General features: G+C 39.6%; 1 protein-coding gene across 1 annotated transcript in view; it reads left to right on the top strand.

The window, feature by feature from the left end:
* Positions 1-16,712, top strand: part of EFNA5 (ephrin A5) — a 287,981-nt gene extending 271,269 nt beyond the window's left edge. Inside the window, exons 3-5 of the mRNA XM_073344632.1 lie at positions 5,359-5,424; positions 5,840-5,920; positions 12,247-16,712. Coding sequence (XP_073200733.1) covers positions 5,359-5,424; positions 5,840-5,920; positions 12,247-12,368 — 269 coding nt within the window. The 3' untranslated portion in view covers positions 12,369-16,712. The remainder of the gene's footprint in view (positions 1-5,358; positions 5,425-5,839; positions 5,921-12,246) is intronic.
* The last annotated feature ends 676 nt before the right edge of the window (positions 16,713-17,388 follow it).

Genomic DNA, 17,388 nt, shown 5'->3' with positions numbered 1-17,388 from the left:
TCTCAGTTGGGGAATGGAAGTTGTTGTTTTTTTCTATTTAAGGCAGTATGAACACAAAGGATGGGGAGGTGTACGTACATGTGTATTTACATATGCGTATATATACACACACACAGGTAGTTTTAACTGTTCTCTTTGGAGACAATGATTTCCATCGTTGCCAAAGGAACTAACAGACTAACATTTCACTGTTTTGGGGGTGAAAAAGAAGGTATGGCTAGCAAACAGAAAATGTGTGCTGTATATTGTGGCTTGATCCTAGATGCTGAGAATGTGGAATCTTTTCTCATTCACTTAATTTTACTTATAAGCCATAAAAAATGGCAGCCAAAATGATACACACAAGAGAGGTTTTCCCACCCATTCTGTCATTCTGGGCTATAATTTCATGTCCCATGTTGGATCTATTGCCATGGATATTTCTGTCTAATGTAGCTGAAAGGAGCTAAAGTGAGTATTGTCAGCCTCAAGCATTCAAAATCAAGAGTCAGGCCCCCCAAAATCATGAGATTATTTTAGAAATCCAGAAATTAAGAAAACAAATGAACTAACCTATTGGCTCTTTTTATGTGTCTTCTGACTTTGGAGCCTTTAGGATACACTTGCTTCTCATTTTCAAGCTTTTCTCTGCAACCATGACAGGTAAACCATTGGGTTTTTTTCAGTGAAAACTGAGATTATCATGCAGCCTCTTGAGAGAAAAACACCAAATATTGTGTGAGTTGCAATAAAATCACAAGAGCTGGTAACAAGGCAGAGTTCTTCCTTTTTATTTTATTTTTTTCAATCAGAACTCTTCTTGCTGACATTTACTCAGGTGACCAAACTCTCCCCATTTTCTCACCTACATGGAGAGGAGAAGATACAACTTCTGCTCTTTGTCAGAGATCCTTTTCCAAAGGATTCTTTTCCTTGTGCAATACAGTTTTCTTCATTTCCCTCTCCCCCCCAGGAATTTTGCCATGTGGAATGGGGGGCATTGCTGAGGACAGATTCCATTCGTATCAGAGGCTTCTTGCTCTTGGGACTGGCCTCTATTTGTACATCTCTGATAGTACAGAGTACAAATAGAAAAGACCTATAGCAAGGCCTGAGAGATGAACTTGGTTCTCTGCAACCAAAGAGAATGGTATTTTCCCAGGTACTGTCCAGACAAGAGACTTTTTTTGTAGCAGCATGTCTAATTTCAATAGATGCTAGCAACAGGCAAATGGCATCTTATCCTGAAGATATGCTACAGATGCCAATTGAATAGTTTTCTCCTACAGGGGGGCTAGTTCACTCTCTCCTTTTGCAGAGTTCAGAGATTCTGCTTATTTCACAATTGTCCACAAGTAAGCGCAAGAGTCTCCTTGAAGTTTTTCCACCTTCCCTTGGAAAGGAAAAATGGCCAGGAAAATATACAAAGACAAGGCAGTGGTCATTCCAGTAGCACTTTGATGACTATGGCTTTCCTATTCTCCTCAGTTAGATGTGGAAGTCAAACAATAGATCCTTCCAGCAGGGGGTTGGACTAGATGACCTCCTGAGGTCCCTTCCAACCCTGATATTCTATGATTCTAGTAATCCTGGTGCAACAGGGTTTTTTGGTTAATCCTGATCACCGGTGCCTAAAGCTTCTCACCTGGAGCTCAGGGATTGTTAACTTCTTGGGTGTATTGAGGCATTCTGAGATTTTAACTTCATTGGAGTCCTAGCTGAAATACTATTCCTCCTCCCTTGCCCATGAAAGTTATCGTAAAATCTGATTAGCAGTGTTCTTCATAAATAAAGAGCATATTTAGACTTTAATCTGAGCAGTATGCGTTGTACATCTTCTCCTCTTCTGCGGTAGACTTTGGTCACATTGGCAGAGTTTCTGTGTAGCTGTGATTTGCAATGCCTACTTCTAAATCACCCCAAGGACTGAAGGTTATGTGAAGCTAAAAACTCTCAATAAAGCTACTTTTAAACAGTGGGATGGGAGCCTATGCAACAACTCAACTAGCTAAATTGAACTTCAGGGTGGTACCATGCATTTGCATTGGGAAACAGGCTAAGTTTAGGTCAGATTTAGCTAGCAAGTGTTAACTAAACTCAACCTAAAAACTCTGATAGTGTTTCCTAGTCAAGACAACATCTGTGATGTGCCTAATATTCACCATTCAGAAAGAGAGGATCCAGAGGCAGCCAGTCATATGTTACCATCTCAGCCCAGACTTCTGTGTCCTAATGAAAGGATTAAGATAATCCCAAAGATTTTCAGTATCTGAGTTTCATGAGATGAGTGGGCAAACTATTTCACAGTAAGAAGAAGAAAACAGGTCTTGGAAGATGCAATGACACTAGCACGCCTGCTGCAGTACGTGTAAAGAGGACAGATGATAGGAGCCACCTTAAGTCCATCCTGTGAGTAATACATCTGGATCTAAAGTGTACACTAACTGGTCGTTGGGTTTTGGGGATTTCTTTTTTTGTTTTCTTTAAGATGAAAAGAGAGAAGGAAGGGAAGAAATAAAAACTGATTGCAGTAGCCCAGTTTGGCAGGCAATTCTTAATTTCTCCAGAAGTCCAGAGAGATTACAGTGTGTCCCTTAATCACCTTATTCTTGGTAGTTCACGCAGATGTAAGAGCAGGGCAATAACTCAATTGAATTTTTGTCCTCCTGAGGTAATAAAACATTATGGGGAATGAGGAGTATTATGCATTTGTTTTACTGTAAGCATACAAAATAAATGACCTCCTTGGAGAGGAGAGGGGGAAGCTCTTACCTCATGTCTATCATCAAAGTGTGCATCTGTTCCTAGGAGGAGGAATTTAATATTGCTGTTACATTGTAGTCATTGTATTTTTATCATGGAAATATCAGTCAGCTGGTGGAGTAGAAAATTGTTTACCACACCCATGTTACCATTTGTGAGGCTCTTCTGAGGAAGGAGGGCTAGATAGGATACCCCTTTTTTTTCTTCCAAAGACGCAGACCATCAAATATTAATTGTGTCTGTAGGTTTTTGCTTCTAGCTGTGGCAGTGCAGGTGCAACATTGGAGGTGTATTCAAAGCATCACTTTTCTATTTTCCCAGATGAAATATTAATCCTATTTATCACAGGACTACTTTCATCACAGTTAGCAAACCGCTCTAATAAAAAACAGTTATGCATGCAAGTCCATGCAATCTCATTTATGAAACTGAATAACAGTTTCCAGACTTAAAATGTACGGGCTACATTCTGCCTTTGAATAAGTATATGTACCTTGCTGAATCATTTCTAAAATCATTTTCTACACAAGATAGAACTGTAAGTGGTGAATCAAGTATGTGTTGGTCTTTGCTTAGGCTAGCAGTGGAAATGGTTATATGTACAATGGTATCACCACATCTATATTAGTAATGCAGGAATAGATATAGCTTTTTTTCTATGAATAATCCATGACTATGTGTGTAGTCTAAGCAAAATATTCAGTACTTGCATGTATACAGTCATGGGGCCATAGGAAGGACATAATTTCCTGGATGTAACCACAGAGTGCAAATATTGTGTCCTAAAAATAACACACCAGTTACTGTAAATGTCAGCAGGGGGAGTTTTTCTGAGTTTGATTTAGTGAGAGCCTACAGCAGAGCCAGCTGTTAGCACTTCTTAACGACTTGTCATTGTGCACAAGAGAGGGAAAGCATCATTTCTCTATATTTTTGTCTTGTGATTAAGAGGAGACAATCTCTCCTGCACTTGCCAACAGGCACAGAATCAGAGCACCAGTTCTGCTTAATTTCTTTCTCTTGTTTGCATGGTGAATTTGCTGTTTCTTCGCACTGATGCCAGCCCAGGAAGCAAGGAATCTAGGAGTGAGGAGAATTTGTTTTAAGTTAGTTCAGAGTGCTTCAAGTACACTGTTACCTTACAGAGAGTGTGTGAGTTTGTGTCTGCGTGGGTAAATCATTTTAGTTATCTGTTACACACAGGAGGACACAGTTAATAAAAACAGATGAGACAGGAGCAAGAGACAGAATCACTTTTTTTCCCAAAAAATCTTCTTGTAAACCAAGACAGCTCCCAATTGTTGTCATTTTCTGGAACACAGAACCACTTGCTATTAGCCAATACATAGCTCTTTAAATCACTGTGGATTCTGTGTATTGAAATAAAAATTATTTGCAACACTATGGGCTGTGCTTTCAGCTACAACCTCTGATATTTGTGGCCACAAAAAAGTGCCCCAAAGTGTTTGCACATAAAGAATGTGCTGTCTGCGTGGGGACTGAATGCAGGTGACTTGACTCTCAGTTTACATGCACAGATACAGGTGTGCTTACAATTTTGTAGTTGCAAACATTTATGCAGGTGCCAAAGATCATTTGAAACTAATAGAAAATTTACCTCGAGAGATCTATATTCTCCTCTTGTGGATGTTTAATTTACAGTAGTCACCATGCATTTTAAGGACAGGCTAGTCCCTTAACTGACAGAACTGTGTAGAGCTGCATTTGTCATGGGGAAACAAGTAGATACTAACCACTGTCTTCCCCAAATTATCTTTTGCACAGTATGAAATTTAGTATTATGGCCCTGTTATTAATTTCATATTTTTCTCTTCAGGTATTACCTCTATAAAGACATAATTTGAATGGCAAGTAGGAGGTGGCTATTTTAGTTTAGTTGTATAGGATGCGGGGTGAAGTTTTGAGTAGATCCTCTGTATCACTGGCAAACAAGTTTTAGGAACATAAGCACTATGTTACCTTAGTAAAGTCAGGTTATGTTAATTTTCTTCTGATTATTCTTTTAAAGTCATCCCCTACCATTTCATTTTGTGATCGTTTGGTCCCCATTTTGTGGCACTAATTCTAAAACCGACCAATATCAAGACTAGCTTTTCCTTTGGTGAACTCAGGAGAATCCATTTCACTGTAAGTGTGGGGAAAATACTGTAATGTGTCATTTTCCAAGATAAGCACCTGGAATACAAATTAATGTTAAATAGGCTGTTGAGAACAAGGGTTGGGAAGGGAGAGAGGGGAGATTGAAACTTTCAAGAATATCCTGTGCTTTGTTTCTCCCATTTTTTAAATAGGGACATAGACTCATAGAAGTGTAGGACTGGAAGGGACCTCAGTAAGTCATCTAGTCTGGTCCCCTGCACTCAAGGCAGGACTAAATAATAACTAGACCATTCCTGACAGGTGTTTGTTTAATGTAGTCTGGCCTGCAATTCTCTTCATGCACTTGCGTAGCCAGGGAACCCGGGTACTTGACTTTTTTGTTCCTTTCTTTGTATGGCAAAGCCTGGAATATGTATATTCCCTTCAGAAGATCTGGAATATTTGCCTTTAAGATAAAGAATAATTGTATTTTTCTCTCTTTCTCTTCTTTTACAGCTTCTGCAATCCCAGATAATGGAAGGAGGTCCTGTCTAAAGCTTAAAGTCTTTGTGCGGCCAGCAAGTAAGTTCTTTAGATCAAGCTTTAGAGGGTGGCTTAATAGCGCATGCTTTATTGTGTGGTCTGGTAAACAGCAATAAACCTTTTTGTTTTTTTTTTACTGTTAAATCTTGTGTGGTATTTGTTCTGTATAGCAACATTTGTGTTTCAGTTTTCCCCATATTTTCTTATCATCCTTCATAAAGCTTTTTGTTTTATTACCTAGCAGTTGCTAACTTGTTGTTTCTTAAATTGTTGTACAAATGGACGACTATACTGGCATTTGGACAAGTGCCAGAGACTTTAAAATATAAATATATATATAGATATAGATATATATAAAAAAAATAGAGAGAAAAGATAGAAAAAAAAAAGGAAAGTGGGGAGTTTAAGGGTGTCTCACTAACATATTTGGCTGTTATCTCTATTTTTGTTATAGACAGCTGTATGAAAACTATAGGTGTTCATGATCGTGTTTTCGATGTTAACGACAAAGTAGAAAATTCATTAGAACCAGCAGGTTAGTATGCTTAGAGAATCTCTTTTAACAAATGCGTCTATCCCTCTGGTGCTTCAGTACTTTTTTCCTTCTCTTTCTCTCTGCATGCTTTGCATGGTATAATTGCTCTGCTTTGGCTCATTTCTAGCAGTGCTAATATTGCTTATGGTATACCTCATTCTTCCAGTATCCTTATGTAATGCATGGGAGACAAAATGTTGCTTTTTTGTGGCATATGGTTTAATAAAATGCAGTGCCCAAATTTAAAATCTCCAGTGACATGTCCAGAAGCCACTTTCTGTTCCATCTCACACCCCAAGCATGTTGACAAACCACTCTATCTTCTAAATGGGTCCAGAGTTTTAGAAAGATAGCAAATGTCTGAACTGTAAATACTCTGGTTTCATGTGGTTTGTATGCACATTTAAAAGGAATTGGGTACTGCTTATTTAATACTAATGCATGACAAAGGCATGTAACTGATAAAAGTTAATGTTTTCCTAAATAATTCATTTGTACACTTAGTTAGGCAAAGTGGTGGTATAAATTTTCCCATCTAGTTTTTACAAGAGAATTGTAATCATGTCATCTTCTGGTCCAAATACGAGAGCAAATATATTCTAAAATCTTGTGGCCTCTCTTTGTATCCAAGTGTTGTAGCCTTAAAAACAGAGAGAATGCTTATATCACCAAATATTTCCTTTCCCCTTCCCTTCCTCCCCGCCCCTGCCACCCACGTGCACAGTCAGCAATAAGTCAAATTAATGTCAGCCATGAAAGTGTGTGTGTGTGTGTGTGTGGGGGGGGTTTATATGTGGTTCAGACCATGCACAGATTTAGACACATGCTTACCTTTAAGAAAATGATTAACCCCACTGACTTCAATGGGTCTACACATGATTAAAATTAAGCATGTGTGTAAGGCTCTGGAGAATCAGGGCCTAGATGTATATTGTATAGAAACATGCACACATAGTAATGCACTGCTAATTGAAAATGGGTAATTAAACACACTATACCAAAAAATTACACAGACACAATTTTTAATGCAAATTCAGAGAGCACACTAGAAGAACCTCTCTTTTTTTAGGTTACTTGAAAAAGGAACTTCCCTTTGATATGAAGCAACAAATTATTTTTTCCTTGCTCTGTTTTGTAATGGAATATGTTTGCTGATACTTTCAGCTGAACTAGGTTATTAGGCAGCAAAATAAATAAGACTTTAAGAAATTTACTAGTCTATATGATATGCCTGTGGACATACACTGTCTTTCATTATTTTTTACTCAAGAGGATATTCCGGGCTCTCTAAAATGTATTGATTTGGAAACCGACTAGATTCTCAAAACAAATGAGCATCTAAATGCATGCTGACTCCAAGCAATGTATTTTTGTCACAATAAATGTAGTAGTTTTATTATTTTAGCATACTCCTAGACGAGGCCATAAGGGCAATATCTCCCTAATTGTTCATTAACCTAAGAATCGAGAAGCCCTATGTGTTTTCTCCTGATATGAAATGTAGTGAATACTGGCTAATTAATACATACACCCTTTGTTAATGGTTTGCAGCAAAGACTTTAGTCTGGGTGAGACCAATAACAAAGAAGTGCTTTCAGTAAAGATAGAGGGTCAAATTTTCTAAAGTGCTGAGCACCTGCAGCTCCCATTGACTCTGTAGCGCCTACTTAACACAGTAACAGAAGCAAATCATTAAGACATCAGGCAATGGGGAGACTAAACCACATGGTGGGCATCCTGCAGACAGAGATGAAGTGGAGTGGTGCCATGAGGATGAAAGTTGGGCTTAATAAGAAGTTTATATTTAGAACACATCAGTTACCAAAAAACTCTTCCCCCCACCCCCCCTCCCGAGCATGGCATATTCACAACATTATTTGAGCTAATCCCCAGTTGACAATTAACCATTGCTGGAGCTGACAGTTTGCTGATGCGCTTCTTTATTGTTAGGATGTAAGACAGTGGATCTTGTGGCATGCTGTCTGCACTGTGTACTAATTTACCTGTCCTTGGAATGCATTTGTCTGTTTTGCATCTTCTCACGTTGTCTGCCACCATGTTCTGTCAATAAAGGACACGAGGGTTGGGGCAGGTCAGGGGCACATTGTACAATTGCCAATCATTCTATCTAGAAATCATTCTTGTAAAAATTGGACACTTATGTGATGACCTTCCTGGTTTCAAACAGTGTTTGTTCATAATCGGGAAATGGCGGGAAACCGACAAGTGAAAAGTCACTTCTTAATTTCAGAATTTGGGTTTGTAGCCATAAAACCACATAAAAACTTCAGAAGCCATAAAACGTATCAAATTCAAAAAGGCAAAGTTAAAATAAATTCTTCCCTCAAATGAAATTGAGATTGTGTATTTCAGGCCAGAATTAGACCCCCAGGGTATAATTTAAAGTGATGGTATCTAGAAAATTCATATTTGAGACGGTTGTACTAAAGTGTGGTCTATTTTCATTTCCTACCTTCTACGATGGTAGTGACATTCTAGTTTTTACTAGTGAGGTCCTAGTCTCCTAGTTTAACTTTCCTTTTTGCTAAAATAATCCAACCTCTTTCCCCTAAGTATTTAAGATTGTGCACGGTTTTAACTGCACAAATGCAATTAATAATAATATTTATAAAGCAATATGGGAGCCACGGATAAAAAGTGTGCTCTACTGTACAAGTGCAAAGAGACCTTGGGATCATCTTGCCAAAAAGCCCAGATGCTGCTTTGAAAAAGTACCCCTTCATCTTACATGAAAAAAGAAGTTCTACGTGGAAAAGTGGCTTTATAAAAATGGCATCATAGGGTCCTTCATCTATTAGGTCTCCGTGATTTCCAAACCAGATTTGTTCATTTACAGGTAAAAAGGATTTGGGTTTTGTTTTAACCAAATTGCCAGTGCTGCATTCACCATGGGATCTGTAACTCAAGCTGCCATTTGTATAATCACCACTCACAAATTCTGCCTTTATTTACACCAAGGCAGGCCTGTGTGTGATTGAGGCCAGAATTTCATGACAGTGAGGGTTGTACAGGGAATTATAGGCGGCCCAGGAAACGGAACTTAGTTTGCAATTTCATTGATGATACATGAGATAGAAGAGAATCAGTTTCATTCCCCCAGGAGTTTTGGTTTGACAGTAATAAGTAAACTTTTCCTCTGAATTGAGCAGATAGGGACTCTGAATAGACACTGAGAGCAGATCTGATGATTAGGAAGATGCTATTCTTACACAGAAACTTTTCAGAGTATTTTCTCAATGAAAGGCTCTTTTAAGAAATCTTCCATTCATAAAGTAACAGCGTGAAACACATAAGTGTGTAAATCATAAGTAAAAATTGTGCATTGCGTTTGGGCCATATGCCCTTCTGACCCAGTTCTGTTATCACTGGAACTAGTGAAGTTCTTTAATTATCTGTTGCAGTTACATAGTGTAATTTGTAAGGTGTTTTGAAATGAAAGATGCTGGATAGAAAGATACTGTGGGCCTGATTCAGAACCCATTTAAGTCAGTGGGAGCTTTTCCCATGTATAAACTGTAGGCTGTTCAGTTGAGTCCTGAAGTCATTACTCTGACTTCAGCGGGACTTTCATTTGAATGAAGGACTGTGTTTGTCCCATTATCATGTAACATAAATAATATAATAAAATATTTATATTTGAATTTCAGTTACTCTGCATGCATGCTCTTCATAGTTATACCTTGAAACAACACTGAAAACATGTCATGATAAACTTGAGACTGTTCCATTGGCAATTTGTCCTGGAGTCAAACCTTTGATAGATTGCTAGTCAAAGTTACTATACAGATTCCAGTGATTTCAGATTGGGTATGAAGAGCCCATGGACCCAAAATCGTACTTCCTTTATCTTTTAACATTCTGTGCACTTGCATGTTGGGTGCCATTACAGTGCACATATAGGGGTTTCTTAAAAACTGCTTTTAAACTAACATTAAGGGGTACATTTTCAAAACAGTGTGGCATTTTTAGCACTACTTCCCCCATCATTAAGGAGAGTTGTGCAGCTCACATTGTATACAATCCTGGCAATGTAATTTGTATACGTAGGAATTAATTGACTTACCATGGAAATGTGGACACATCTTGCATGAAATGCAGTAGTTGTTTATTACACTAAGTTGTAAGTGGCTGTGAAGTTTTCTGTGAAATTTTTTTAGCTAGGTTTCAGAGTAGCAGCCGTGTTAGTCTGTATTCACAAAAAGAACAGGAGTACTTGTGGCACCTTAGAGACTAACAAATTTATTTGAGCATAAGCATCCGATGAAGTGAGCTGTAGCTCACGAAAGCTTATGCTCAAGTAAATTTGCTAATCTCTAAGGTGCCACCAGTCCTCCTGTTCTTTTTTAGTTAGGGTGGATCAGAAGAAACGTCTCAAGTTAACAGTACATTTTTTTAGACCACTTCGTTGTTTTAAAAAGATGTCTGATTTAATCCATTTATTTGGAAGAAAATTCACATCCAAGACTGATGCTTTTATCCCCACCTTAGGAGAGATGAAAATTAAAATATCTAAGTTCGATAACTTAAACTCTGAGATACATAGTAATGGAAATGGTAAAATCATCCACAACTACAGGTATATCAAAGATAGTTTAATGTGATCTGTGTACAGTTTCTTTAAAATGTCTTATTGTGTTAATACGAAATTGTGTCAGAAATTTAAAAGCTTATAAAGAGAGAAAAAATGTTCTGCCCATCATGTTCTACTACTAACATACATGTACTTTGCAACTATTTTTTCCAGTGATGCTGGCGGATTTACATTAGTTTTAGATTTAGCAGAGTATATGAGTAATCTGCTAGATACAATAGATAGCAAATAACTATTTACTAAGAGTTATCAAGGTTTGCATGTTTTCTCTTTCAGATCACTGATTGTAACCTGTTAGCATTTTTTCTTTCATTCATACTTCTGGGGGAAAAAATACATTCCTTGTGCACCCCAAACTCCAGTTAACTGTACTGGAAGTTTTGCACATGAAGTGGACTCATAGGCCAACATTCCAAACTTAGGAGCCTAAAGGTAGACTCCTAAATCTATACTTAGGTAGCTAAGTAAGGGATCTGATCTTCAAATGTGCTAAGCACCTGCAACTCCCATTGAAGCATCTTTGAAAATCAGGCACTCTTATTTAGCTGTCTAAATATGAATTTAGGTGGCTAAAGTTAGATACCCAAGTTTTCACAGATTCTAAGACCAGGGGAAACCATTGTGATCATCTAGTCCAGGGGTGGGCAAACTTTTAGGTCCGAGGGCCACATCTGGGAATAGAAATTGTATGGCAGGCCATGAAGGCTCAAAGAATGGGGGTTGGGGAGTTGGAGGGGGTGGAGCTCTGGTTTGGGGTGCGGGCTCTGGGGTGGGGCCAAAAATGAGGAGTTCAGGGTGTGGGAGGGGGCTCTAGGCTGGGACCGAGGGGTTCGGAGGGCGGGAGGGGTTGGGGTGCAGGAAGGGGTGCAGGCTCTGGATGGGGGTGCAGGCTCTATGATGGGGCTGGGGATGAGGGGTTTGGGGTGCTGGAGGGTGCAGGCTCTGGATGGGGGTGCAGGCTCTATGATGGGGCTGGGGATGAGGGGTTTGGGGTGCTGGAGGGTGCTTTGGGCTGGGATTGAGGGGTTTGGAGGGCAGGAGGGGGATCAGGGCTGGGGCAGGGGGTTGGGGTGTGGGGAGAGGTTCAGGGATGCAGGCTCCAGGCAGTGCTTACCTCAAGCAGCTCCCGGAATCAGCAGCATGTCCCTTCTCCAGCTCCTACATGGAGGTGCGGCCAGGCAGCTCTGCATGCTGCCCCATCCTCTGGCACCACCCCTGCAGCTCCCATTGGCTGCAGTTCCCAGCCAATGGGACCTGCCGTGGCAGATGCGGAGCAGAGCTCCCTGGCTTTCCCTACATGGAGGAGCCAGAGGGGGGCCCCTCCGCTGCTTCTGGGAACTGCATGCCAGATCCAGCCTATGGGCCATAGTTTGCCCACCCCGATCTAGTCAGACCTTCTGTAAGTGTGCACCATACTGTTTTATTTTAGGGGAACACTGCATTCCTTACCCTAGCAAAACCACCAAGGCCCTCATTTTTGCTCCCATTGCCTTGAGTAGGAGTCTTGCCAGAAAAAGGAATGAGTAAGGAACACAAGATTTGACCCCAAGTTTGTTACATAATGAGTTATTACACGCTTGTGGAAGTCAATTTGCTAGCACAAGGTTCACTGCCCTACTTCACAGAGGATACTGAAATCTACTTGCAGACTGCTGAAAGAGACCTTATTAAGGATGCAAAACCTCATCGGAATGTGTGCTTTCTGTTTGAACAGATGATACCGTACATGAGTCAGCCGAGCCATCCCGCGGTGAGAATGCAGCACAGACACCGAGGATATCCAGCCGGCTTTTGGCAACCCTATTGTTCCTCCTGGCGATGCTTTTGACATTATAGCACAGTATATTCCAGTAACCTTCTCACAGAAAACATCAGGGTCTTGGAACATCAAAGATCCACCTAACTGCTCCTCCCAGGAAAGGGACTTTATATTGGTTTTGCAGATGTCAAATTTTGGGGGGAGGGCTGGAGGGGTTGTTTGTTTGTTTGTTTGTTTGTTTTCTTTTCAGCCTGAACTATGAGCAAGAATTTGAGGGGAATAACTAGTTTCAGTTCCCAACCTTCCCCATGACTTTCCTTGACCCCTCCAAAAATCAAAGGACTCAAAATGAAAATGCCAAATTATAACAGTGATACTAGTGATTCTTATTTTCCTCTTCATTCTCCTTTAAGAAGTCACTTCTGCTAGCTCACTGTATCATCTGTATGTGGATACGGAAGAATAGTGGCAGATGCAGTCAGTGAAGGATAAGGAACCTGAGTGGAAGCCCACCAGGGTATTACTCTCCAATACAATATTTATGCCTTCTCATTCAGTACTGTAAGATGATCCTGCAAGGCATCATGTCACCATGTCAGGACTGGAGGGGAAATATTAAGAACAGATATAACACTATTTCCTCTAGGAGTTTCTAAATGAACAGGCTTTTAAAAGGAAGAGACACAGTTTCTTATAAGACTGTCTTGAAACATCACTGACAGTAAAAACCTGTGCTCCATAATAGAAGCTCTCTTTAGAAAAAAAAAATTAATATTTAGGAATGTTAGCACACAGCAAGCAAGGTCAGATTTAGGAAACTTCACTGGGGGGTACGAGTGCCTCTGTTATTTTCATTTAAGTGGGTAGTGCACACCAGATTATTTTCTTTCAAAACAAATCACCATGGTGCTACAATTTTTTTTTCTTGAAATGCAAAGAGGCATTTTTTTGTGAATAAAGTGACCTTCCCCAGGGCTGACTTAGTAGCTGGTAGCTTTGTATGCAGCTCTGGGTGACAATATGCTCTAAGGAGAGGACTTCAGTGGCCAGAGGAAACATTTTTTGGGACACAGGATATCCAGTGTGTTCTTGAAAAAAGAAAAGGAGTACTTGTGGTACCTTAGAGACGAACAAATTCATTTGAGCATAAGCTTTCGTGAGCTACAGCTCACTTCTTTGTCTCCCTTGCAAGTTCCACCATCATGGGAATAAAAAAAGCCAGAAGAAGCCAGGACAGCCAATCGGCATTGTTTGGGGGTGGCGGGGGGTAAGGAAAAGTGTTTGAAAGTAAGGAATACAAATTGAAATGTTGATTTTATATCTTCTCCCTTTCCAACACAGTTTGAACAGTAGAGGAAATACGTTTATCAGCAGGAGATAAACCAGATGGGCTCCCAAAGACTTTAACAAAATATTTTTTTAAAAATCCACTAGAATAGAAAATACATTATTTAGATATACTTTATGCTGAGAGTGAGTATATATGCTTGTCCTATTTAAACGTGAGAAAAGTGGTAACCCTTGATGCAATTAGGAATATGGGAACTGTTTTGTTTGATGAAATTGGGGGGTGACCCTGTTTAAGGAATCTGAGCATGGCCAGGAAAGGACTTGAGAAATCATTCACCAGGAAATGCAAGACTTGGGGTTTCTATTGGTGAGGCTGCCATGATCTTTGAAATCTGAAATATAGTCAGGGAAATATGTCAGGCCAATATCAAAACAAAGCCTTTCAAACAAAAACTGATGATTATGATTATGTTGAATGTGGAAAAAAATGGAACACATTCCAACAAAACAAGGGATTTTATGTATTAGTTAAAAATTAATAGGGGTTGTTAATGGGCTTCATTTTGTGAAAATGATTATAAATTAAATTAAATTAAAAAGAGCTGCTTCCTAGAATTTTGAACAGTCCATGATCCAAAAAAGAGAAAAGGAAATTGTACACATGTTAAACTTAATTGTGGGGTTGCCTGATACTATACAGTATGGATATTGATGCAGAAGCTGCCCTTGAGATAGAATCAAGGAAATTTCTACTAATATTGAACACACAAAATCAAAAACCACAGTCTAGACACTGAAGAAACTCACCATTTCATTACGAAATAGTCAATACATTTCTCTTTCTCCAGCATGTATAGTTGGTGCACATGCTAATATTTCCTTCAACTAAGAATTACAGAACTTTGGGGGAGGTGGGCTTAAGGATGAAAACACACCTTATAATAGACAGCAAAAAGATAATATTGCTAGGTAAGCATATTTAAAAAGATTCACATTGGCTGCACTTAGTCATACTTATATTAATAGTGCTGATTTTATTTCAGAAGTGAATTTCATTATGTTCTATCATTTCTCTATCCATGACAATGGACTCTCACAACCGTAGGTGTAGTTTAACTTCTGTATTGGGGAGGGACAACTCCAGTCAGGACAATAGGATTGCATGTCAGGGGGGAAATTCCATGCCTGCCCAGGCTTGCAGTTGGGCAGGGGGCAGAGGCGGAGAAAGGCCCCCCATCTCCAAATTATGCCTATGCTCAAAAGCCACACTTATCAACAGAAAACTCTTTTTTCACTAGTGTTTTCCACAGTGAAATTCAATCCTTTATTTTACCACATTATCAGCGCTAACTAAATTAATAATAGCAAGACTATCACAGCTAACGGACAGACTACTACACTACATAGAACAATATAACTGTGAATTGCAAGCTTACCAGACATCAGCTTGGATACTTGATGGCATCAGGCAATCCCAGTCATATCAAGTAAGCAAGTGCTGCAAACCATTGAATCTTTGGTTTTTGTTGTGCAGAGTTACAAGACTCTGGAAGCTTTGAAGGATGTTGGTGCAAGTGTAAGCAGCTCTTTCCCCCCCCCCCCCCAACACACACATGCACCCACCCTGTGAAGTCTGAGGGACTAACTAATTCTGCAGCAGACATCTCTCAGCCCAGATAGTTCACCCCTGTGACCTGCACTCCTGGTTGCCAAGGGCTTTGCAACGTGAAGCAGGGAAATAAGGATCAGTCTGTTTAGTGGATACTATGTATCCTTTAATAGACAAGGTAACATTTCGTGTTAGTTTAGAATATTGTTTTGTACTGTACTTTCTTGAATGGCAAAGGAAAGACAAGTAAAACTTAAAAAAAAAGGTATGTTCTTTAAATTCTGTATTTAGCAACCTCTGTTGTATATAGTGTTTGATAATAAAGTATTAATTTGATTCTTATGTCTTTTGTAAGTGAGAACAATAGACTTTCAGGATATTAAAAACATGCATTGATTATAAGACAGAGCTTTGAAGCATCAAGTGTAATCATGGCTGAGAACTGAGTTATAAGGGGCCATGACACTGCATCATACAGGACTCATCTGTGAAAACTGTTCACCTGATCTCAAGACTTCACAATGTCAAGACCTGGAACAACATGACTTTTGATGATCAATGTTTTGTCCTCAGTGTTTAAAGGTCTGATTTACAGCGTGTGGTTTTTTGTGTTGGTTTTTTTGTTTTGTTTTGTTTTGTTTTGGGGTTTTTTAACATGTTGGTTTCTAAAAGGCTTTGGGGATCGAAAAATTCTTCTATTCCTTTGTTTTCTTTATTCTTTGTTGTTTTCTGTTTTCCTTCTGTCTTTTCCTTCCCCTCCCTTCATGGATAGTTTTTTTCCCCCAGAAGGGATCTTGCCAGTATCATGTGTGACATGTGCATGGACTTGATTCCAAAACAACAAGCAACAGACTTGGGAGAGTCAAACGTGGATTATTTCCTTTCCTGTATATTTGTGGAAGGAAAGGGATTGTATTTGTACCTGTTGATTTTTCCTAGAAACTGAACTTTATCTGTTGCCTCATGAGAGCAATTGTTCTTTCAGTTTCAGAAAATTAGAAAATAATTTAATTTTCCCCCTTCATCCATCCACTCAGATTTGTGCTCACCAGTTTTACTTTACAACTCCTCACTTTACTCCCATCCCCCTCCACTCCCCCTCTCCCTCGTTCTTTTAATTTGGAACAGTGAATGGGCAGATCTGTTTCTGGTTTGGCATCACTGAGTTTTTCCCATGCATTCGCCCCTGAGCTTCTCGGATGTGAGACAAATCTCCCTACAATAGGCTTGCTGCCATTGTCTGTACAGTTTAATAGATGCTGGCATGTTGGAGGTTACCCATGAGTCTGCAAAATCCGCTTTCCATGCTTACTCTTGACACCCCATTGAAGCCACTCATTGTGTGTGCATCTGGGTATGAAAGTCCAGCTCAGTGTGGTCCTGTGCTTGTACTGCCCTGCTTTGCAGTTTCTTTGCACTTATTCATTGAGTGCTGTTTTTGAAATGCTTACATTATATGAACTTAAAAGAAAATGTTAAAAAAAACAACCCATAAGATCTGTATTTGTATATACACGTGTCCGTACAATTATACTTAAATAAAAATTAAAGATTTTCATCATTTTAATTGGTTCTCTTAGGCTACATTTTTGTTCACTGAATGATGCCTTTATTTCAGGGACTTTCGTCTTACGTATTTGTGGGCAATGGACGGCAGTAAGGAGTATAATAGGGAAAGGCTATGGAATGTGAGGAAAGCCATGTGTGCAATGACAAACTGCCTGGATCTGTACCCCCCAACATCCTGGCTGGTGTACTAAACTCTGGCAGCTGTGAGATTTTTCACCCCTAATGTATGTGTTAATAGCTTTTCAGAGTACTTGGGAGAGTAAGGAATTGTGTCCTCCAAGTGCTAGAGTATTCTTACCGGCTTTATATTTAGGGCCCTACCAAATTCACGGTCCATTTTGGTCAATTTCAGAGTCATAGGATTTTAAAAATCACAAATATAATTCTTGCAGCTATTTAAATCTGAAATTTCACAGTGTTATATCTATAGGGGTCATGACCCAATTCTGAAGGCAGCAGCGCAGAAATAAGGGTGGCATGGTATGGTATTACCATCCTTCTGCACTGCTGCTGGTAGGACGTCACCTTCAGAGCTGGGTGCCTGGCCAGCAGCCACTGCTCTCTGGCCACCCAGCTCTGAAGGCAGCGCAGAAGTAAGGATGGCAATACCGTGACCCCCCACAATCCTC

The sequence above is a fragment of the Lepidochelys kempii genome, chromosome 5, assembly GCF_965140285.1.
Source record: "Lepidochelys kempii isolate rLepKem1 chromosome 5, rLepKem1.hap1, whole genome shotgun sequence".
Lineage (NCBI taxonomy): Eukaryota > Metazoa > Chordata > Testudines > Cheloniidae > Lepidochelys > Lepidochelys kempii.
The sequence above is the reverse complement of the archived record's forward strand: the minus strand, read 5'-3'. Positions and strand labels throughout refer to the sequence as shown.